We start from the raw sequence: 25110 nt of genomic DNA, 5'->3' as shown, positions 1-25110 counted from the left end.
CTGGTACCCTTCTACACCTGTCCTCAGTTGTCCTGACCTATAACCAAGCCCCTCAAGGCCTGCTGTAGGGAGGGGAGCTGGTGTCTGTGTATGCTGTGGTGACTGGCAGGGAAGCCCAGATACTTTGTCTGCTTTTGTTCTGCAAGGAAATGTGAGTCCCCAGGAGACCTAACCATCTGGAGGGAGGGCTTTCTGGCAGGCATCCCTGGATCCTTGCCAGGGCTCTAAATGTAGAATCTAAGGTGGAGATGAACTTTTCATGAACTTGTTAGGGGCCCTAAAATGATTTTGGGTGAGAGAGAAAGGTCTCTATGTAAGTTTCAACCTTGAGCTGAATTTCAGATACACCCAACTGGGCTTAGGAACTGGGGAGATCACTACCTACCCTCCCTTATCTAGCACATGGGTATATCTTGGGGGAAATGGGTTTGAATGCAAGTGTTGGCTCTAATTGGCAGCGGCCACCTGACCACCTGTATATTCTTCCAGACACTGGCTTCCTGCAGTTTCCCATGTTCCTTGATCAAGGCAATGCCTGAGTTGGGCTTGGATGCCACCTTTCCCATCCTGCCCTGTCATCACCAACCTGTAATTGCTCCTGAGGGGTGTCAGGGGAGTTTTGCTACATCCTATCCAAGCTTTAGCTGTGAACAGTCTGCAGAACCAGGTGCATTCAGGAGCAGGCAAACGAGGGACCCAGGCCTCCAGCTGCTAGGGGAAGCCCTAATTTAAAAAAAATTTTTTTTTTGATTAAAAAGCATGTAACATAATATTCATCATTGTAACCATTTTTAAGTGTATAGTTCAGTGGTGTTAAGTATATTTATATTGTTATGACACAGATCTCCAGAGCTTTTTCATTTTATAAATCTGAAACTGTTACCATAACTACCATTCGACTTTCTGTCTCTATGCGTTTGACTACTCTAGGTCCTTCATAGGGGCTTCCTAGGTAGCTCACTGGTGTAGAATCTGCCTGCCAATGCAGGAGATGTGGGTTTGATCTCTGGGTTGGGAAGATCCCCTGGAGAATGGAATGGCAACCGACTCCAGTATTCTTGCCTGGAAAATCCCATGGACAGAGAAGCCTGGCAGGCTACAGTCCTTGGGATTGCAAAGAGTCAGACATGACTAAGTTAGACTGAGCACAGAAGCACAGGTCCTTCGTATAACTCATTCACTCAGATGTGTAGAATCAGCCTTTCTGTCACTGGCTTATTTCACTTAGCCTGAGGATGAATACTATTCCATTATGTGTATATGCAATGCTTTGTTCATTCTTTCATCAGTCAGTGGACACTTCAGTTGCTTCCACATTTGCCTGTTGAGAATAATACTGCCATGAATAAGGCTGTACAAACATCTCTTTGAGGTTCTGCTTTTAATTATTTTGCGTTTATTTTCAGAAGTGGAATTGCTGGATCATATGGTAATATATTTTTATATTTCTGAGGAACTGCCATACTGATTTCCACAGTGGCTGCACCATTTTAGCCTTCACTATTAGAACCTCTGTGGTTTCTTTTCTTAGTTGACTCTCAGCACATCCACGAGGTGTTATCATCCTTGTTTGACATAAGCGGTTGCTGAGGCTAGACTTGCCCAAACCCAGCCCTATCTAGTAACCTGGTGGTAGACCAGTAGGGTCTGAAGCTCCCAGGGTCAGCGTCCTTTCCTCTGAATGTTGGGGCTTAGAGGACTTTCCTGACCTCCAGCTGGGGTCCCAAACCACAGTACAGCTTGGTCTGGGGAACAAGTATGGATGAGATGGGCCCAATGGCATCGGGGACTTGTAGAGAGGCAGAGAATTTCCTCAAGCGTGTAAGCATGCAGGCCTAGCACAGCCAGGACTGTTTCTTCAGGAGAAACAGAAAGTCCAGAGTCTTATAAACGATTCCCTGATTTTACTAAAATATGTCTAACCTGAGGCTTCTAGTGTGATGTTTGACTTGGTTGACCCTTCTCTTCACTTAAGGGAAGGGAAACTGAGGCCCAGAGAAGGAAGGGAACAGCCCAGGTCTCCTGCCTCCAGGCCACAACCCTTCTGGGGCAGAATCATGTTTCCAAGGGGCCACAGAGATGTCTGGTACCCATCCTCCCACTCCTCTCACCCCCCATCCACCACAGGTTCTTCAAGTCTCCCCAGATGCTGACCCAGTGGAATCCTGGTGGCATCACACGTCACTGAAACCAGCCTCTCCCCAGTGTTGTGTCTGGGTAGAGAGGGATAGGGTTTGGTTGCTGGTTTCAACCACAAGCTAACTCTTACTATTATAACAACCCAAAGGACACTTTTAACAGATGAGAAAACTGAGGCTAAGAGACCATGGTTAGTGAAAGGCCGCAGCAGGCAGTTGAACCCAGGCATGCTCTGATTTGAGTTCTTGCCACATTTCTCTCTGTCCCAGGATCTCCATCCATGTGCAGGAGACAGATACCCCTGGGGAGCTGCTTGTGACACGAGGGGGCAGCCTCAGAACCTCACCCCCTGCAGAGACTCCAGCAGCTGTGCCTCCAGGTGAGCAGGACCCACCTGGGCCCAGGTGCTGCCCCCAGGCCCCCGGGACTGAGTCAGGAAAACCTATCCCCAGAGGAGCCAGTGTGCGGAAGCGGAGCTGTGATGGGGGAGCAAAGGCCAAAGAGAAGCAAGGACCTGGGTCCGAGCTGACCATGGCGCCAAGCAGGGCCAGGAGGGACAAGGCAGCTGATTCCGGGGCCCCAGGCCCACAGCAGGACACGAGCCCTGGAGCAGGGAACCCTGACCCTGGGAAGGACTGCACAGCTGGGGGTGCGGGCAGTGCCGAAGCAGGAAGGAGGACACCGCCAGGAGCTGAGGCGGGCAGCCTGGTTCTAGGTAAGTGAGGCCGTTGCTGTGTGCCCCAAGGTGAGTGAGTCTCAACAGCCTACTCTGGGAGGCCTCCCTGAAGCTTCTAGGTAGAGATAATGTGGGGATAATGTCTGGGAGACCAGGACTCAGAACAGCCTGCCAGCACATCTCAGAGCTGGAGACCAAGGCATGGAGATGCAGCAGGCTGAGCTCAGGTTGGCTGTGGCCATGGGAGAGGAGGGAACATGGGGGACTCAACTGGGTGGATTTCTCAAAGCCACCTGCCTGCCCAGTAGAATTGGTATCATTCTGGATTGAGATAGGGAAGGCTCCTGCTGAAAAGCAAATCCATTACCTGGTGTATATAACCAACTATTAGCCATTTGCACCCAGTGGGCTGACTCTCATCCAGGATCAGGAAAGGGCTGCTGATCTGCTTTCTGTCCCAGAGGTAGTGATAGATGTCCTTGTGTTCCTGTGACCCAAAGTGCCTTAGGTCTTTCAACCCTTAGGGCCACACCCTCAAGGGAGCTCTCATCCCATGTGGTTCCCGGAAGGCCACCCTTTGCCAATTCCCTGTCCCAGAATTTCTGGAGGCCCTGAGGAAGGGCTGAGTGTTGTGCAGGTCATCCTGGTGCCCCTTGGCTCTTCCAGGCTCTGAAGTTGCTCTGATGTCTCTGGTTGCTTCCTTTCCCCTTATATGACCTGGTCCAGATGTGGACACAGCCTCCCTTAATTCCTGAAACACAGGTGAGAGCAACCTGTGACTTTAGTCTTTCTGAGAATTAAGATGGCGATCAAGCCAATGTTAGCTGAGGACTCTCTGTGAGCCAAGCCTCAAGCGTTTGTGGCGGTGTTTACCCTCACAGGTCTGTGGAGTAAGGACCCATGAGATACAAGAGAGGCTGAGAAACACTTGTAAGGCCTCAGGGTCTGTGCTGACAGAGCCAGGATCTGATCACTGGGCTCTTGAAACTTGTGTGTAAACCTTGAGAACAGAAGGCAGTTACTTTGCGGTGAAGGAGACTTCAGACTGAAATTCTAGAAGTGGAATCTGTGCCATACAGTCAGGCTTTCCAGAGGCCCAGAAAACAACAAAACCCCACAAAAGTTACCCCCTTGTAGTCTAGGGCTCAGGCTCACCTTGGCAGACACACAAAAAATTCTCTCAAAGCACATTCAACCTTCTACTTTGGGGAGCAGAAAGTTGCTTGTGAGACAAACTAAGAGAAAATAGCAGTATTTTCCCCTGCTCTGGGTCCAGGGTTGCAGAAATCACGGAGCTGTCCTGGGAACACTCTGAATGCTCCCTTGATAAACCCCCAAGAAACCGGCAGAGGCCTTTTTGAATCAAGAGGGTCTAGGTCTGGGGGTCGGGGTGGTGGGGGGGGGGGGCGGAGCTGAGAGGTAGGGGCTGCATGAAGGAGACTCACGGGCTGCTGTCTCCCGAACAGACGACAGTCCGGCCCCGCCAGCCCCTTTCGAGCACCGGGTGGTGAGTGTCAGGGAGACCTCGACCTCAGCGGGTTACACCGTGTGCCAGCATGAAGTCCTGGGAGGGTAAGCGGGCCTTCTGCCTTGATGGGGGTGGGGAGGGCACCTGGACAACCGGGCGCTGCTGCTGGTTCTCAGGAACTGGTGGATGGAGCCACAGCCAAGAGTGGGCTGTCCCGCACGGCAAAAGCGCGAGCCGAGAGCTCATAAAGAGTGGGTGAGGAGACAGCCGCGGAGAGCAGGAGGGCCCATGTGGTGTGAGTGAGGCGAAGTGTAGGGTACAGGTGGGCCCACAGTGCAGGCCTGGGGCCCATGTACTGGAGGTGAAATGAGAGCCGACATGGGGTGGGTTAAGAGGAATGACCTCTAGGGTGAGGATGGCCTGGGTGGTGTGGCTGTGGGGGACTCCCCTGGGGTGCAGGATGGCCCAAACCTATGGGGTGAAGAAGCTCTTCTCCAGGTTCAGGCAACAGTGTGGGGCGGTGACTATGATACCTCTGAGGGGCAGGGTAATCCCTGTAGCGTATGTGGAGTTGAGGTAGGACCAGAAAGTCCAGGGTCCCAGATAGGGCTGGCCCCCACTCACGCGCAGGCTGTGCCTCCGGGGCTCTGAGCCTGCCGTGTCATCGCGTCTCTCTCTGCAGGGGCCGGTTCGGCCAGGTTCACAGATGCACGGAGAAGGCCACAGGCCTCTCGCTGGCAGCCAAGATCATCAAAGTGAAGAGCGCCAAGGACCGGGTGAGGTGTCTGCCCCAGGCCAAAGGGTGCGCTGGGCCAAGCTCAGAACTCCTTCACTTCCTTCTAGGCCCCTCTGGGTCCTGCACTGCCTCAGGCCCCTCCACACCGAGCAGGAAACCTGGCCACCTTTCCTGCCTTTTTTCCTTGGCTCCCACACTCTAGTCAGCAGTCACCTTGCACCCTGGGGAACAGGGTCCTCCCAGATCTCCAGGGTTCTTTTGGGGGTCTGAGGGATCCTATCTGGGAAATGAGTGGGTTCCTTCTGTTATAAGAAGCTGGTGTGGGTGGTGAGTTAAGGAAACCTGGTGATGCTGCAGGAAATGAGGATGCAGGGTGTGTGTGTGTGTGTGTGTGTGTGTGTGTGTGTGTGTGTCTTGGGGGATGCAACTGACTGCTCTTCCTAACCCATTTCTTGGAAACTCCTCTCCCGGTTGGCTTCACAAGGAGGATGTCAAGAATGAGATTAACATCATGAACCAGCTCAGCCATGTGAACCTGATCCAGCTCTACGATGCCTTTGAGAGCAAGAACAGCTTTACCCTCGTCATGGAGTAGTGAGTGGGAGGCAGGGCCAGGGCTCAGGGTGGGGCTAGGAGCCAAGGTTGCAGCAAAGCTCTCCCTTTCCGCTCTCTGTGACACCCAGAGAATGTCATCACTTCCTCTACCTGACCTCCTACATAAAACACAGAGGACAAGACCATTTGTCAGAAACCAGTGAGCCTGGTTCAACCTGCAGATATTGTTTTGGCCTATACATTTTTAATAATTTTGATTTAGCATTAACAGTTGGAAATTGGGAAATTTCATATTAAAACCTAGATGCCCGATTTTTCTTGCAAATATAAAAGATCTAGTAATACTGGCTCTGCATTCTCAGTTGGAAATGGTATGATGGAGCTTGTAGTAACTGACCTTTGTAGACAGGGCAACCAATTTCCCATTTGCTACAGTGCCCACCACTTTCAACGACCCATAGGGCTGAGGCCAAGGGCTCAGGGGACATTTATTAGTGTGCTGGTGTTGCTGTTTTCCTTCTGGTGCAAGTGAGGAGAGTAAAACATTTGTCATGTCATTTCTCTATAAAAAATGGAAAAACAAAAGTTATACTAAAGGCTGTGTATTCCAAGAAAACTTTTGTCTCACATCTGGTCTGATTTGTCTACTTAGATTCTTGCCATGTAGGTACTAATTGGCCCCTGTAGGCCAGTGAGTTTATAAGCTTGGTCTGGAGTATTGAGAGTGAGTATCCAGAGTGAGCCTGGGTGATCAGCACTGCAGACAAGCCCCAGTCTCCCGTTTGGCCCATCGCTTCCTTTTTATCACCCACACTCTGAGTTGGGAATAGACCAGAGCCTGTCCCCCCCGCCCCCATGGTCCCCCATAAAACCCTAGGTGGCAGTGGTACCCTTGTCTCCCCTGGTGATGAGTGGACCAGTCCTCTGAGAGCCTTGCTCAGTCACCGTCTGCCTTTTCTTTTGCCCTGGCAGTGTGGATGGGGGTGAGCTCTTTGACCGGATCACAGAAGAGAAGTACCACCTGACTGAACTGGATGTGGTCTTGTTCACCAAGCAGATCTGCGAGGGTGTCCATTACCTCCATCAGCATTATGTCCTGCACTTGGACCTCAAGGTCAGGCTCCTCCGTGGGCGTGTCGGGGGTGGGTGCCCCTGTTCCTGAGCCTCTATGGCTCTCTCATCTTTGAGAGCTCTGTCATCACACAGTCCTGGCTTCCTTTCCTGGCTCTGCCATGGCCTAGTTCTAGAGTCTAGGGCAGGCCAAGTCTCAGAGCCTCAGTTTCTCCATCTGTGAAATGTGGAAAATAGCTACCTCATTAAGTGTTCTTTAAGGATCAAATGAAACAACTAATTTTTTCTATAAAAAAACCTCAAAAATTAGTTTTTAAAAAATTAAAATAGAAACACATGCATGTAGTAACAAATGTAGACAATATAGAAATATATAAAATGCACAGTGAAAGTTCTTCTCACTCAGTCTCTGTGCTGAGAAGTCTTCTGTATTAGCATGTTGGCATGAAAAACACTCACAAAGGAGAGCTCACTGTACATTTCATTTTTAAACTTGCCTTTTAAAGTATAGTGTAGACATCTTATCTGATTCTCTTTAAGGGCCATCATATAGTCCATTGAATGAAAGCATTGCAGCTTCTTTTGTCTACTTGAAAAGTAAGCATGTGGTGGCCATTCTTTTCTTTCTTTTTGATACATAGTTTATTTTTCAGTTGTCTATTCTGTTCCATTGATCTGTTTGTTTTGATGCTGATATCACACTATTCTGATTAGTATAGCTTTGTAACAGTTTGAAATCAGGAAGTGTGGTGCCTCTTTTGTTTTTCTTCCCCAAGATTGCTTTGGCTATTTGGGGTCTTCTGTAGTTCCATACAGATTTTAGATTATTCACTGTATTTCTGTGAAAATTGCCATTGAAATTTTGATAGGGATTGCCTTAAATCTGTAGATTGCTTTGGGTAGTAAGGACATTTTAATATTAATCCTTCCAACCAAGAGCATAGGATATCTTTCCATTTATTTGTCTTCTTTAATTTCTTTCATCAGCGTCTTACAGTTTTTAGTATATAGATCTTTCACTAACTTGTTAAATTTATTCCTAAGTATTTTTTTTGATCAACTATAAATAGGACTGTTTTCTTCTCTTTTAATAGTTTCTTTTTAGTGTATAGATATGCAACTGATTTTTTGCATATTGCTTTTGTATTCTGAAAATATACTGAATTTGTTTTTAAGTTCTAACAGTATTTTGGTGACGACTTTAGCATTATATATATATATATATAAAATATAGCGTCATCTGCAAATAGTGACAGTTTTACTTCTTTCTGAGTTGGATGCTTTTTCTCTCTTTTATCACCTAATTACTCTCTATGACTTCCAATACTGTGCTGAATAAAAGTAGTGAGAGTGAGCATCCTTGTCTTGTTCCTGATCTTAGAGGAAAAGCTTCCAGCTTTTACTATTGAGCATATTATCTATGGACTTGTCATATATGACCTTTATTATGTTAAGGTATATTCCCTCTATAACTAGTTTGATGACAGCTTTTATCATGAAATGGATATTTAGTTTTGTTAAGTGTTTTTACTGTATCTATTGAGATGATAGTATGATTTTTATTTTTCATTTTGTTAATGTGTTGTATCACACTGATTGGTTTGCATACATTAAACCATCTTTGCATCTCTGGAATAAATATCATTTGATTGTGGTGTATAATCTTTTTATGTATTGTTGAACTTGATTTGCTAATATTTTGTTGAGGATTTATACATCTATTCTTAAGAGGTATGTTAGACTGTAATTTTCTTTCTTGTAATATCCTTGTCTGGTTTTGCTATCAGGGTAATGCTGGCCTTATAAAATGAGTTTGGAAGTATTCCCTCCTCTTCTGTTTTTTGGTAGAGTTTGAGAAGTATTGATACCAATTTTTTTTTTAAAGATTGGTAAAATTCACCAGTGACGCCATTTGGTTCTTGAGTTTTGTTTTTTGGTATATTTTTGATTACTAGTAATTAGTCTGTTCAGATTTCCTGTTTCTTCATGATTTGCTCTTATCTAGTTGTTACAATTCTAGGAGTTTCTTCTAGGTTGTCCAGTTTGTTGGCAATGAATTCCTCTCTCTCTCTCTCTTTCTTGGTGAGTCTGAAAAGTGAAAAATGAAAGTGTTAGTTGCTCAGTCGTGTCTGACTCTTTGTGATCCCACGGACTGTAGCCCACCTGGCTACTCTGTCCATGGACTTCTCCAGGCAAGAATACTGGAGTGGGTACCCATTCCCTTCTCCAGGGCATCTCCCCAACCCAGGGATCAAACCCGGGTCTCCTGCATGCAGATTCTTTACCATCTTAGTCACCTTATCTGTAAAGTTTGTTTCCAGTTTCATCAAGATATAATTGACAGGTAACATTGTTTTTGTTTAAAGTATAAACATAATTGTTGATATATGTATACACTGCAAAATGATTCCACAGTAAGTTTAGTTAATTATATCACCTCACATAGTTACAATTTCTCACTTAACAACTTTCATATATACAATACTGCATTGTTAACTATAGTCAGCATGCTGTACATTATATCCTCAGGACTTTTATTTTATAACTGGAAGTTTGTACCTTTTGACCACCTTCACCAATTTCCCCAAACCCTCCCCCTACCTGCCTCTGGAAACCACTAATTTGTTCCCTAAACAAACTACTCATTTGTTCATATGAGTTCTGGGTGATTTTTTTATAGATTCTACTTATAACTGAGATCATACAGTAAGTGTTTTTCTATGTCTGATTTATTTCACTCTGCATAATGTTGTCAAATTCCATGTTGTCACAAATGGCAGAATTTCTTTCTTTTTTATGGCTGAATAACCTTTTGTGTATATATAACACATTAAAAAATTATTCATCTTTGATGGACACTTGACTATTGTAAATAGTGCTGCAATGAATATAGGGGTGCAAATATCTCTTCAAGACTGTGATTTGGTTTCCTTTGGATATATACCCAGAAGTGGAATTGCTAGATTGGTAGTCCTATTTTTAATTTTTTGAGGAAATGCCACACCGTTTTGCACAGTGGCTGCACCAATTTACATTCCCAGCAACAGCGCACAAAGGTTGCGTTTTCTCTACATCCTCACAGACACTTGTTATCCCTTGTTTTTTGGATGACATTCATTTTAACATGAATAAGTGATATCTCATTGTGGTTTTGATTTGCATGGTGGCCATTTCTATGGTTTTTCACTCCGCTGGGGCAATAGAAGAATTTTTCTCTACAACCTCTGTCAGGAATCTTAGTGGCTCTCTACAGAAGATGGGAAGTGGGTTGGTTGGACCATGTATGCACACTGCTCCTTCTGACCATCTTTCTTGACTGACATCAGACTGTAACATTGTGGTACTATGAAAAATGGTAGAGATGGTGAGGAATCGGCCTCAAACTTCCTTACTCACTGGAGCTAATTCCAGAGCCTCTGGACCAGCTTTTTGTGGCATGAGCCGTTAAGAGAAGCTAGGATTCTGTTCTGTGATTCAGGATCAACGAACAGCCTTTGGGGCAATTCCTGTGTTACTACAGAAGGAGACAATCGTTGCCAAGGTCTGTTTCCCAGCCAGGAGCAGAGCTTGAGTTAGTTCAGCCTCTTCCTGACCAGGAGATCTTACATAAGTTCCTTGATCTTATTGATTGGTCTTGCATAAGCTCATCAATTGAAAAGTGGGGATTAATAATATCTACTCCTAGGAATGTTGGTTGAATTAAAATATGAAATATTTTAATATTTCACTTGGAACATAACTAGTGTAACTGAGGAACTGAAGTTTAAATTTTATTAGTTTTTAATTAAATAAAAAACTGATATGATTAAATTATTTAAAAAACACAAAATATATTTAGAACAACTTCAACATGTTAATTTGCTGTCAATTTCATGCAATCTAAATACAAATAAAGGATTTCCCAGGTGGCTCAATGGTAAAGAATCCTCCAGTTCATGAGATCTAAATACATTTAAAGTACTTCTGATGAAACTTTAGTGTCTGAATTGAGATGTGCTATAAATGTAAAATACACACTGGATTTCAAAGGCAATATAATAAAAATAATTGAAAATATCTCATCAACATTTTTATTTTGATAACCTATTGAAATAATAATATTTTTATATATTTGGCTAAATAAAATTATTATTAAAATTAAGTTTTAGAAAATACTTTGAAATGAATGAAAATGAGAACACAACATGCTAAAGCTTATAGGGTGCATGTAAACTAGAAACAAAATTTGTAGCTGCAAACTGTTATATGTTAAAAAGAAGATCTCAAATCAATAATCTAACATTCCACCTTAAGAAACTAGAAAAAGAAGAACAAGTTAAACTCAAAGCAAGTAGAAAGAGGGAAATAAGAAAGATTAGAGCAGAAGTAATTGAAACAGAAAATAGAGAAACAGTGAGATCAGTGAAAAGAAATTTGTTCTTTGAAAAGCTGAATAAGCTGACAAATCTAGCTATTTTGAACTAGAGAGAAAGAGAGAAGACTCAGTTACTGAAATGAATGGAATGAAAGAGGGGACGTCACTACCAGCCTTACCAAAATTAAAAAAAGATTATGAGAGAATATTATGAAAACTTGTATGCCAGTAGATTAGATAATCTAGATAAAATGGAGATTCCCTAAAAGGCACAAACATCTGAAAACTGGCTCAAAAAGGATCAGAAAATCTGAATAGACTTATAACAAGTAAAACAGTCAAACTAGTATAAAAACTACCCATAAGAAAGTCCTAGACCCATATGGCTATCAAATGTCTAAAGAGTTAACACCAATCCTTCACAAAATGTTCTGAAAATAGAAGAGAAAGAAACATTTTCTCACTCATTTTATCAGATCAAACTTATCCTCATCCCAAAACCAGGCAGACCTCACTTCCTGTGATGAAACTACAGTACAATATCCCTTATGAATATAGATGTAAATATTCTCAATAAAATATTACTAAACTGAGTATAGCAGCATATAAAAAGGATTATACACATCACAAACTGGGATTTGCTCCAAGAAAGCAAAGTTGGTTTAACATAAGAAAATCAATCAATGTAATATGTCATATTAAAAGAATAAAGGATGATATCACCTGGTAATTTTAGTAGCTGCAGAAAAAGCACTTGACAAAATTGAACACCTTTTCATGATGAAAACACTAAGCAAATTAGGTATAGAACTTCCTTAGCTTGATAAAGGCCACGTATGAAAAACCCCCAGGTAATAATAAACTTAATGGTAAAAGGTTGAATGCTTTCCTTTTAAGATCAGGAACTAAACATGGATGTATATTCTTGCTGTTTCTATTGAACATTGTACTTGTGGTTCTAACCAGGGCAATTAGGCAAGAAAATAAATAAAAGGTATCCAGATTGGAGAGAAAGAAGTAAAACTTTATTCACAGATGACCTGATTTTGTATATAGCAAATCCTAAGGAGGGTAGAGAGAAACTATTAGAACTAATAAATGAGTTCAGCAATGTTGCAGGATCTAAGATGTAAAATTCAATTGTATTTCCGTACATTAGCAATCAACATTCTATAAATAAAATTAAGAAAACCATTTCATTTACAGTAGCATTGGAAAGAATAAAATACTTAGAAATGAATTTAACCAGATGTATAAACTTTATATTCTGAAAACTATGAAACATGGTTGAAAGAAATTAAAGATGACATAAGTAAATGGAAAGACATCCCATGTTAATAGCTTAGAAAACTTAATGTTATTAAGATGACAATACTCTCCAAAATAATCTATATGTTCAATGCAGTCTTGTCAGACTCACAGCTGACTTCTTTGCAGAAATTAATAATCTAATCCTAAAATTCAGATGGAAATTCTTGGGACCCAGGTGAGCAAAAACAATCTTGAAAACGAGGAACAAAAAAAAAGAAGAAGATGAACAAAGTTGGAGGACTCACATTTCCCGACTTCAAAATCTACTATAAGCTACATAAATAAAAAATGTGTTATGATGTAAGGATGGACAGACATATCAATGGGATACAATTGAGAGTCTAGAATTAAACCCTTTTATTTGTGGTCAATGGATTTTTGAGAACAGTGCTGTGACGGTTCAATGGGGAAAGAGTAGTTTTTGCAACAAATGATGCTGGGACACCATGCTTGATATCCACATAAAAGTTGAAGCCCCACCTCATTCTATAAATAAAAGTTAACTCAAATGGACATAGACCTAAACATCAGAGCTAAAACTATAAAATTGTTAGAAGATAGTGTAAAAGTAAATTATATCTGACTCAAAAAGCACAAGATAGAAAAGTTGATAAATTTAGATTTCATCAAAATTTAAAAATCTTGATACTTCGAAGGACACCGTCATGAAGATGAAATGACAGCCCACAGAATGGGAGAAAATATTTTCAAATCTTTTATCTGATAAAGGACTTGTACGTAGGGTGTATAAAGAACTCTTACAACTCAATGAGAAAGATAAATTTGAATAGACATTTGTCTAATGAGGATTTTAAAATGGCTAATAAGCACATGAAAAGATTTTTTAACATCATTGGTCAAGAGAGAAATGTAAATCAAAACTACAATGGGATACTATTTCAGACCCATTGGATTAACTAAAATAAAATATAAAAATGGCAGACAAGTATTGGCTAGGATTTAGAGAAACTGGAACTCTCAGACATTGCTGGTGGGATTGTAAAGTTGTGCATCCACTTTAGAAAACAATTTGGCAGTTTCTGTAATGTTAAACATGGAGTTATCATATGACCGGTAATTTCACTTCTAGGTATATTCTCAAGAATTGAAAACACAAGTCAACACAAAAACTTGTACACAAATGTCATTAGCAGCGTTATGCATAATAGCCAAAAAGTAGAAACAACACCAATGTTTACTCTCTGATGAACAAGTAAACAAAATGTGGTAGGTATATTGTCCTTATAATGATTATTATTCAGCCATGAAAAGGAATAAAGTATTGATATATGGATGAACCCTGAAGATATTATGCTGAGTGAAAGAAGTCAGATGCAAAAGGTCACATATGTATTTATGATTCCATTTATATGAAATTCCCAGAACAGGCAAATCTACAGAGATAGAAAATACATTATTGGTTGTCAGGAGTTGCAAGTAAGGAGAATGGAGAGTGGTGACAGCTGATGAATATGTTTTTTTTTTTCCTGAAGTGATGAAAATGTTCTAAAACTAGAGTGGTAAACTATCTACTGAAAAACCACTGAATTGTATACTTTAAAATGGTAATTTTTATGATCACGTCTTTATTATTTATATTTCAATAATGCTTTTATGAAAATTAAGTTCACCTATTTCTTTTTACTTTTTTAATGTGGCTATTAGAATTTTTTGAATTATGTATGTAGCTCACATTATATTTTCTATTGGACAGTGTTATTCTAAATCTTATAAAGAAGGCATGAAGATTTTTAATCATCATTTTTCTGAACCTATCTGAGGAGTTTCACAGCCCCATTGTAACATAAGTAGCAATAAAATCTTCTATTGGGAGAAATAGTACCTGATATTTGCTTCACAAGCTGTAAAGTCTTTAATGCATTATTATATCATTTGATCTTTACACCTTCCCAGGAGGAAGGCAAGAAGAGGTTATTATTCTCATTTTACAGATGGAGACACTGAGCTTTCTGGAATGGGAAAGTACTCATCTAGGGCTACAGACCCTGGTAATGGACCCCTGGACTGCAGGCCCTGACCTTAGGTCTCCAGGTCCTTTCTCCTATAAGCCTTCCATCTGCCCTCAACCCCTCCCCACCTTCAAATTTGTCTGCCACAAGCAGCAAGAATTATTCCAGTCTTCCTCAGGGCCTCCAAGCTGATATGAAAGACTTAAGAGAAGCATGTCAAGTCCATTATCTCCATTCCGTGGGTGACAGCTGTCACCACAAAATGGCAGGATGACATCTGGCAGCTCTGATCTCCTTGACCAGACTACTGCAGATTTGGTCCCACACTTGAGATTCCGATTTAATTGGTCAGGATTAGGGCCTGGGTGTTAGGATTTTCGAGGTGTCCCCTGATGATGCTAGCAAGCAGTCAAGGTTTGGAACCACCACCCCAAGCCAATGGTCTCAAGCAAGCAGCTCGTGGGCCAAATCTGCATCCCAGATATGTCGTGTTTAACTCCCACACATGATGAATATGTGTTTAAATTGGATTTAGTTGTCAACATTTAAAAGCATGGAGTTTTTACTTAAACTTGGATTTCTGGGATCCCTTGAGGACTGAGGAACTCTAGTGACTGGACCTACATTTCTGTGTGGTGGCCAGTGGCTGAAGCTGAGCTGTGGCTGCCCTTTTACACAAGCAGGAGTTCTCCAGGTTCTCATAGTTCAAACCACTCCTTATTGTCTCACGCTAGCCTGCATCATTTATTTTCACTATCAATCCATCCCTGAAGGGCTGCCCTCTAGGGCTTTCCTTTGAAGGCTGGGAAACTGCGGCCTATTGACAAACAAGTGTGGGAGCTCAGATCTTCCTAGTTGTTGATTAATCTAAGCAAACTTCTTTTTCTTTCCCAGCCTGAGAATATACTGTGTGTCAATCAGACAGGACACCAAATTAAGATCATTGACTTTGGGCTGGCCAGAAGGTAAGAGAGTTGTATTTGGGTGCTTCAGCAGAACTCCCTGGGGACTCTTGGATATGGTTACCCACAACTCAGCCAGTTTTTTAATTTTGGGGACTAATATGAGAAAGCTCTCTTACAAGGTTGTGGCCTTCACAAAAACTATGTAGACAGGCTTTGTTATGACCCTCCTTGCTACCACAGGGGGCAGGTTTATGCAGCAGGCTCCATTTCTCCTTAAAAGGCTGTAGGGTTCTAGGTTCATCCACCTCACTAGAACTGACTCAAATTTGTTCCTTTTTATGACTGAGTAATGTTCCATTACTTAGCAACTAAACAACAAAATATTCCATTGTATATATGTACCACAACTTCCTTATCCATTCATCTGTCGATGTACATCTAGGTTGCTTCCACATCCTGGCTATCGTAAATAGTGCTGCAGTGAACACTGGGGTATATGAATCTTTTTGAATTATGGTTTTCTCAGGGTATATGTCCTGTAGTGGGATTGCTGGGTCATATGGTGGTTTTATCCCAGTTTTTTAAAAGAAATTTCTATAGCGTTCTCCATTGTGGCTGTATCAATTTACATTCCCATCAGCAGTGCAAGAAGGTTCCCTTTTCTTCACATCCTCTCCAGCATGTATTGTTTTTTGATGATGGCCATTCTGACCAGTGTGAGAGCCTGTTATACAAAGCGAAATAAGTCAGAAAGAGAAACATGAATATTGTATATTAACACAAACATATGGGATATAGAAAAATGGTAGTGATGCTTTGCAGGGCAGTAATAGAGACACAGACATAGAGAACAGACTTGTGGACACAACAGAGAAAGAAGGTGGGATGATTTGAGAATAACATGAAACACATATATTACCATATATAAAATAGATAGCTAGTAGGAAGTTGCTATATAACACAGGGAGCTCAACCCAGCACTCTGTGAGAACCCAGAGGGGTGGGATGGTGTGGTGGGAGGGAGACTCAAGAGGGAGGGGACATATGTATATATACTTATGGCTGATTTATGTTGTTATATGGCAGAAGCCAACACAATGTTGTAAAGTAATTATCCTCCAATTAAAAATAAAATTTAAGAAAAAAATTAACTATACTTCAAACCACTTGTGTGAGCAGAGGGGGGTGGTAGTTAAAGGAGGTCACTGAATGGGGGTGCTGGGCAGCTCATTTCTATTCATTGCCCAGGTCTCCTGGGACCAGGATGTGTGATACACTCATTAGCAACTCTGCCTTCCAGAAAATAGCTAGGTTAGACAGGAAAGTGCGTGACTGTGCAGGATGGTGCCATGGATAAGCGGTTCTGGGCTCTCAGGACTGGGCTTGATCTTGGTAAAATGGTGATATAATGCAGTGACTGTTGATATGAGCAGTTATGAAGTTTAAATGAGATACTACATCAACAGTGCAGAACCATCCTATGAGGGTGGTTAGGTTCTCAAGTGTTAGTGCATACAGTGAACATCATATATAATTAAAAAACACACAAAACTTAAAGTCCCTTAAAAGGCAAGCCTAGTGAAGTATAGATAGCTTTCCTGCTGGATCCTGTCCTGTCTCATGTGTGATAAACACCATGCCTCTGCAGGGCTCTTGTCCATGGCATGCATATCCAGTGGTGTGGCTGTAGCAGACCCTGGGCATTGGGGAGGACATCCACAGTCTATAGTGCTTCCCTGGTGGCTCAGACGGTAAAAAATCTGCCTGCATAACAAAATTCTGTAAAGCAATTATCCTTCAATTAAAAAATAAATAAAAAAGAAAAGTTCAACCTCCCCCCGCCCCAAAAAATATCTGCAATGCAGGAAACCTGGGTTCAATCCCTGGATCAGGAAGATCCCTTGGAGAAAAGAATGGCAATCCACTCCAGTATTCTTGCCTGGAGAATCCCATGGACAGAGGAGCCTGGTGGGCTACAGTCCATTCGGGTTGCAAAGAGTCAGACATGACTGAGCGACTAACAGTTAACACTTTCCACAGTCTATAAAGATGAAAACCAATGTATGCTCATCCTCCATGCTTCCTCCAGAATTCTGTTTCCACCAGGAAATGACATGTCTCTGAGAATCACATACTTTCTAGATAGGCCTTCACACCACAGCTGAATAATCAAATCTTGAAATTTTTTCTAATGGTCATTTTCCACAAAGAAGTTGTTTTTGTCACTTTATGAGCCTTGCAGCATCTTCCACTCTCTCCACTAGGGGAGAAAGGAGACTCTTATCTCCACGGAGGCAGAGCTGCTTGCCTGAGTTCAGCCTCTGGTGTCGAGCACCCGCCTCCCAGAGGTGGCATTCAAAACCACAGTGGTGGTCTTCCTAGGTCACTTCTCCACTGGTTGAAGTGGTAAATGTATCTCTTTGTAGGTGTGAAAGGTGCATTTTCAGAGCTCCACATGATGGATGGGAGGCCAAGTGTGGGGTTGTTAGAGTAACAGCAGAGGGAAGTTCTTATCATCCCACTATACCTTCAGGATCCTCATTACACAGTGTATTGTATTTCATTAACAATACCAAGCCCCCCAACCCAAAAGCTTAAAAATCACACTCAACCCATAATGTAAAAAAAATTGCTTAATATTTTTCCGAGTGATGTTGTATAAAATTGGGATGCATCCTGTACACTTGTGTATCTTATGCACCAGGCATGCTTCACAACCTAATTTTCATGTCTCTGCCTGCTCCACAAAGCCTTTTTAACCATTTCTTTCCTAATCCCCAGGTTCCATCTTCATGATGCCACAGGCGTACTGCGTATCTGTTTATGTACTGCGGCCCTTTGGAGAGCCACAGACCATTGTAATAGCTAAGACTTTTTTTGCCCCACCCCCACCAGAACCGGTGTTTACTGGTAGCTCAGACGGCATAGTCTGCTTGCCACGCGGGAGACCCAGGTTCGATCCTTGGGTCAGGACGATTCCCTGGAGAAGGGCAACCCACTCTGGCCTGGAGAAATGACAAGGGACCAATGACAGGGAACCCTGACAGGCTATAGTCCATGGGGTTGCAGACTCAGACACGACTGAGCGACTAACAATTTCACTTTCACTTTTCCACAAGAACCACTGTTCCCTCACTGTGGGGCAATATATTCTTCATTGAGACTGCACACGCTAGTGTGTATGTAGGCCCCTTCCAAATGTCAGATGACCAATTGCCAAATGAGGATTTACAGCGACACACTGTGAATTCAGAGCTAGAAGTAACCCCCTGAGGTCCCTGGAGTCTGAGAAGGCTTGTCTGAGCAGCCAGAAGAGAGGAATGGATGAAGTTTTGTTACCTGCAGGTAATAGTGCTGGTAAATGTTTAACAACCCACTGCAACTGGAGCAGGAGAGGGGACGGATTGATTTGTAACCTTTGCTAACTTCGGCTGATTTCAAGCTACCAGTATGACATCACTGAGTACAGAGCTGAGAGGAGATATGCAGAGCTGGCTTTCATGCGCCTGTGACAACTGGCTCCAGCACGCCTCTGCATGGAGAGGAGGCAAGAGGGCTAGTGTGACTTGGGGGCTGAGAATAGGATGTGCTGTGTGTGTGAGCAGGCTGACCTGGGGAAGGCAGGAGTTGCAGGTGGGGCAGTGGGTGCTGAGGGCACTCACGGGGCACTGGAGAAGTGTAGGCGCAGAAAACATGGTGCTTGGGAAATGGCCCTCGGTGGAGCTGGGCCGACAGGCTCATGGGTTCTGGCTGTGAGATGAAAGGAAAACATCAAAAACATCCTCAGCAGTCTGGCAAACTGGTCACTCAGCCGAAGGATTGTTTGGCAAATTGACCTGCTTACTGGGCAGTGTGATTTGAAGAGGAGGGACCTGTGGGGGAACTATGTGTGTTGAGAGAGTATGCCTCATGCTCCAGAATAGTTAAAATGTTTGTAAAGAGGGAGGAAATGGCAAAGTTTCCCCATAATAAGACCTATAGAAAGTACAGTTGTATTTCTGGGTGGGGCTGTGAGCAGGCACTGAGACTGTGAGTGGAGGTATGGCCCTCAGTAGAGAGGGGCCACACAAATCCAAAGAGGCTCTGACATCCAGCAAGAGGGACCAGTTTTACACCAGGCTGGGTGGTAAGAGTCATCAGTGGGTCTAAGTAGGGACATATCAAAGGTCGAGGATGGAGACAAATGGGAAATATCTTGTTTAAGCTTGGTCTCCAGAATTTTGGGTGCAGGAATGTGCCTCCTGACTCCCAGTCCAGGGCTCAGATTGGAATCTAAGCACATTTAATCAGATCCTTTGGCAGGGCAAGAAGGTGCTTGTCCAAACCTTATGGGCTGTGACTGCATATGTGACCTTATGATTACAGACGGCCTTGCTCTGGGAATTTGGAAAGGGAATCTTGGATACTTTGACCCAACTTTGGGGCAGATGGATTGGTTAACTATTGCCACAGTACTGTTGTATAACAAGTCACCCCCATATACACTCCTTGCTATATAACAAGTCACGGTGACTTAAAACAATTGTTTATTTTCCTCTACACATTTTTGAGTCAGCTGGGGAATTAGTATGATGGACCCAACTCCCACTAGCTCATAATAAGGAATCTTCTAAGCCAGTTGTTAAACATGACCGTTATTACAAATTAAATTATATAAATGTACAATTAAAGAAATTATATCAAAACAAAGATATTACAATTTTACATTATTTATCTTCATTTTTGGTTGTTCTGGGTCTTCGTTGCTGAATGCGGCCTTCCTCTAGCTGCAGAAAGTGAGGGCTACTGTCTAGCTGTGGTGCCCGGGCTTCTCATTGTGTTGGCTTCTTTCGTTGCAGAGCACAGGCTCCAGGGTGCAGAAGCTTCAGTAATTGCGGCACGTGGGCTCAGTAGTTGCAGCTTGTGGGATCTAGAGCATGAGCTGAGTTGTTGTGACATATGGGCTTAGTTGCTCTGTGGCATGTGGGATCTTCTCAGACCAGGGATCAAACCTGTGTCCCCTGCATGGGTGGGCAGATTCTTATCCACTGTACCACCAGGGACGTCCAAGATATTACATGTTAAAAACTTAATAACTGCTACTTATTTTACTAAATTTCACTATTATTTATGCTCATGAGGTTATTTATGCCTATTATTATTCTTATTGTGGAAAGACTATAAAATAGTGTGCTATTGCCTATCTCTTCTCAACTCTTTATTCAGTGACATCCTGATAGTACTTTAAAATCAGGCATGGTGAAATCAATATTTACACCATTGGCAGATGCTAAAAATCAGGATTTTTAAAAGAAATCAGATGGCCGGTTGTTAAACTTTTACACACACACCACTGGTAGGGAGTTTCTGATCTAGGCTGAGTTGAACTGGGCTTGGATGCAGGTCAGTGAGGACAGGTCTTTTCCAGGTGTCTCCCATTCTCTTCTCATGGTGATGGCCGAGGAGCAGGAGGGCACATTCCTACAGCCTTGGAATTGGCCGACTCTCACTTCCACCCACACAGCACTGGCCAAAGCTACTCACATGGCCAAGCTCAGCGTCAGTGGGATGGGGTAAAATATCCCATCTCTAGTGGAAGGAACTACAAAGTCACATGATACAAGATGTGGCTGTGGGGCAGATGAAGCAGTAGAAATAAGAATGTATCCTATAGCCAAAGTAATCTTGAGAAAGAAGAATGGAACTGGAGGAATCAACCTGCCTGACTTCAGACTTGACTACAAAGCCACAGTCATCAAGACAGTATGGTACTGGCACAAAGACAGAAATATAGATCAATGGAACAGAATAGAAAGCCCAGAGATAAATCCACGAACCTATGGACACCTTATCTTTGACAAAGGAGGCAAGGATATACAGTGGAAAAAAGACAACCTCTTTAACAAGTGGTGCTGGGAAAACTGGTCAACCACTTGTAAAAGAATGAAACTAGAACACTTTCTAACACCATACACAAAAATAAACTCAAAATGGATTAAAGATCTAAATGTAAGACCAGAAACTATAAAACTCCTAGAGGAGAAAATAGACAAAACACTCTCCGACATAAATCACAGCAGGATCCTCTATGACCCACCTCCCAGAATATTGGAAATAAAAGCAAAAATAAACAAATGGGACCTAATGAAACTTAAAAGCTTTTGCACAACAAAGGAAACTATAAGCAAGGTGAAAAGACAGCCCTCAGATTGGGAGAAAATAATAGCAAATGAAGCAACAGACAAAGGATTAATCTCAAAAATATATGAGCAACTCCTGCAGCTCAATTCCAGAAAAATAAATGACCCAATCAAAAAATGGGCCAAAGAACTAAACAGACATTTCTCCAAAGAAGACATACAGATGGCTAACAAACACATGAAAAGATGCTCAACATCATTCATTATCAGAGAAATGCAAATCAAAACCACAATGAGGTACCATTACACGCCAGTCAGGATGGCTGCTATCCAAATGTCTACAAGCAATAAATGCTGGAGAGGGTGTGGAGAAAAGGGAACCCTCTTACACTGTTGGTGGGAATGCAAACTAGTACAGCCACTATGGAAAACAGTGTGGAGATTTCTTAAAAAACTGGAAATAGAACTGCCATATGACCCAGCAATACCACTTCTGGGCATACACACTGAGGAAACCAGATCTGAAAGAGACACGTGCACCCCAATGTTCATTGCAGCACTGTTTATAATTGCCAGGACATGAAGCAACCTAGATGCCCATCAGCAGACGAGTGGATAAGGAAGCTGTGGTACATATACACCATGGAATATTACTCAGCCATTAAAAAGAATTCATTTGAATCAGTTCTAATGAGATGGATGAAACTGGAGCCTATTATACAGAGTGAAGTAAGCCAGAAAGATAAAGAACATTACAGCATACTAACACATATATATGGAATTTAGAAAGATGGTAATGATAACCCTATATGCAAAACAGAAAAAGAGACACAGATGTACAGAACAGACTTTTGGACTCTGTGGGAGAAGGCGAGGGTGGGATGTTTCGAGAGAACAGCATCGAAACATGTATATTATCTATAGTGAAACAGATCACCAGCCCAGGTTGGATGCATGAGACAAGTGCTCGGGCCTGGTGCACTGGGAAGACCCAGAGGAATCGGGTAGAGAGGGAGGGGTGAGAGGGGGGATCGGGATGGGGAATACGTGTAACTCCATGGCTGATTCATGTCAATGTATGACAAAACCCACTACAATACTGTAAAGTAATTAGCCTCCAACTAATAAAAATAAATGCAAAAAAAAAAAAAAAGAATGCATCCTAGGAAAGTGGTGTCCAGGGGCTGAGAGCCTGGACGCTCTGTCCTCAAGAGGAAGGCTGTTCCTCTCAGTTTGGCTGCTTGGCTCTGAGGCTCCAGGCAGGTGCCAGTGCAGGGGAGGAACAGGCTGCCAGAGGAAGGCTTTCACTTTCTTCCCCTCCCTGGCTTCCTGTCACAACTCAGCCACCAAGGTGATCTTTGTTGCACTTTCACTGGATGGGTGTGGGCTGTGTTGGCTCAAGGTTTGCATTTGCCTGGCTCTTGGCAAATTTGGAAGAGAGGAGACTGTATTTTGAAAACTCATATCCCTGATTTAAGGGAATTGGGCCACATCAGCAGAATATTTATTTTATTCTTCTCTCTCAATTGCCTCATCTGTAAAATGCGGACAGTAGACTTACTTCATGGTGCTGTTATGGGGATGAAAGTTTATATAAATAAAACTTTTAGCATGGTATCTGCAAATAGAAAGTATTCATTGATTTTTTAAAAATAAATATTTAATTTTTAGAGGAGTTTTAGGTGCATATCAAAATTGGGGGGAAGGAACAGGGATTTTCCATTCATCCCCTTTCCCACATATGCAAAGCTTCCCACATCATCAACAATGATAAGCTTACTTTGACACATCATAATAACCCAAAGTCCGTGGTTTAAATTAAGGTGCACTCTTGATATTGTACATTCTATGGGTTTGGATTAGTGGTATACTCATGAAGAGTATTGGGGAAGGAAATGGCAACCCACTCCAGTATTCTTGCCTGGAGAATCCCATGGACGGGGGCCCCGGCGGGCTACAGTCCATGGTGTCGCAAGAGTCAGACATGACTTAGCAACTAAACCACCACCACCACCAGCATGAAGAGTACATCTTGTGAAATGACAGGATGGATGAATCACAAGCTGGAAGCAAGATTGCCAGGAGAAATATCAACAACCTCAGATAGGCAGATGATGGCCGAAATTGAGAAGGAACTAAAGAGCTTCTTGATGAGGGTGAAAGAGAAGAGTGAAAAAATCTGGCTTAAAACTCATAAAAAAACTAAGATCATGGCATCTGGTCTCATCACTTCATGGCAAATAGAAAGGGAAAAAGTGGAAACAGTGACAGATTTTATTTTGGGCAGCTCCAAAATCACTGCAGATGGTGACTGCAGCCATTAAATTAAAAGACACTTGCTCCTTGGAAGGAAAGTTATGACAAACCTATTCAGTGTATTGAAAAACAGAGACATCACTCTGCCAATAAAGGTCCATATTGTCAAAGCTATGGTTTTTCCAGTAGTCATGTACGGATGTGAGAGTTGGACCATAAAGAAGTCTGAGCGCCAAAGAATTGATGCTTTCAAGTTGTGGTGCTGGAGAAGACTCTTGAGAGTCCCTTGAACGGCAAGGAGATCAAACCAGTCCATCCTAAAGGAAATCAACCCTGAATATTCATTACAAGGACTGATGCTGAAGCTGAAGCTACAATACTTTGGCCACCTGATGGCAAAAGCTGACTCATTAGAAAAGACCCTGATGCTGGGAAAGATTGAGGGCAGGAGGAGAAGGGGGAAACAGAGGATAAAATAGTTGGGTTGCATCACCGACATCATTGACATTAGTTTGAGCAAACTCTGGGAGATAGTGAAGGATAGAGAAGCCTGGGGTGCTGCAGTCCATGGGGTCACAAAGAGACTGACACAACTTAGTAACTGAACAACAACAACAAATGGGTTTGGACAAATAATGAATGATGGCATGTATTCATCAACAGAGTATCTTCACTGCCCTTAAAACCCTCTGTGCTTCACCTATTTATCCTTCCTACTTCCTAACCCTGACAATCACTGATCTTTTTATTGTCTCCATAGTTTTGCCTTTACCAGAATGTCATATATTTGGAATCATACAGTATGTAACCTTTTCAGACTGGCTTCTTTCTTTGGCAATATGCTTTTAAGGTTCCTCCATGTCTTTTGAGGGCTTCCTAGGTGGCACTAGTGGTAAAGAACTCACCTGCCAATGCAGGAGACATGGGTTCAATCCCTGGTTGGGAAGATCCCTTGTAGAAGGGCATGGCAATCCACTCCAGTGTTCTTGCCTGGAGAATTCCATGGACAGAGGAGCCTGTTGGGCTACATTCCATAGCGTCACAAAGAGTCAGACGCAACTAAAGTGACCTAGCATGCTTACATGTCTTTTCATGGCTTGATGGTTCTTTGTTTCTCTTCTTTTTTTTTCAGTGTTGAATACTATTCCATTGTCTGGATGTACCATACCTTATATTATCCACTCACCAACTGAAGGACACCTTTGTTGCTGCCCATTAAATTTTAGCTAGGGATTTTCTTCTCTTTCAAGAATGATTCTAAAAATCAACTTTTGCCATTCAGCAAAACTCAAACTTCTCCATGCAGCCATCAGTTATCTTCCTAGTCTCCCTTAAACTTCATGTCCAGAATACTTTCTAATCTTTTTTTTGTAATTTTATAAAATACATGTAACATAAAATTTACCTTGTTAGCAATTATTAAGAATAGTTACAGTTGTTGTTCAGTCACTCAGATGTATCCGACTCTTTGTGACCCCATGGACTGCAGCACCCCAGGCTTCCCACACTCTCTCCCAGAGTTTCCTCAAACTCATGTCAATTATGTTGAT

General features: G+C 42.5%; 1 protein-coding gene across 5 annotated transcripts in view; it reads left to right on the top strand.

Moving 5' to 3' along the window:
• MYLK3 (myosin light chain kinase 3) overlaps positions 1–25110 on the top strand; it is a 58592-nt gene that overhangs the window by 25099 nt on the left and 8383 nt on the right. For all 5 annotated transcript variants that reach the window (XM_043898371.1, XM_043898372.1, XM_043898374.1 and 2 more), the window contains exons 4-9: positions 2409–2854; positions 4282–4387; positions 4966–5059; positions 5504–5613; positions 6547–6688; positions 15175–15245. In XM_043898371.1, the coding sequence (XP_043754306.1) occupies positions 2409–2854; positions 4282–4387; positions 4966–5059; positions 5504–5613; positions 6547–6688; positions 15175–15245 (969 nt within the window). The remainder of the gene's footprint in view (positions 1–2408; positions 2855–4281; positions 4388–4965; positions 5060–5503; positions 5614–6546; positions 6689–15174; positions 15246–25110) is intronic.

Source organism: Cervus elaphus, chromosome 4, assembly GCF_910594005.1.
Source record: "Cervus elaphus chromosome 4, mCerEla1.1, whole genome shotgun sequence".
Lineage (NCBI taxonomy): Eukaryota > Metazoa > Chordata > Mammalia > Artiodactyla > Cervidae > Cervus > Cervus elaphus.
This window is presented reverse-complemented; position numbering and strand designations above follow the sequence as displayed.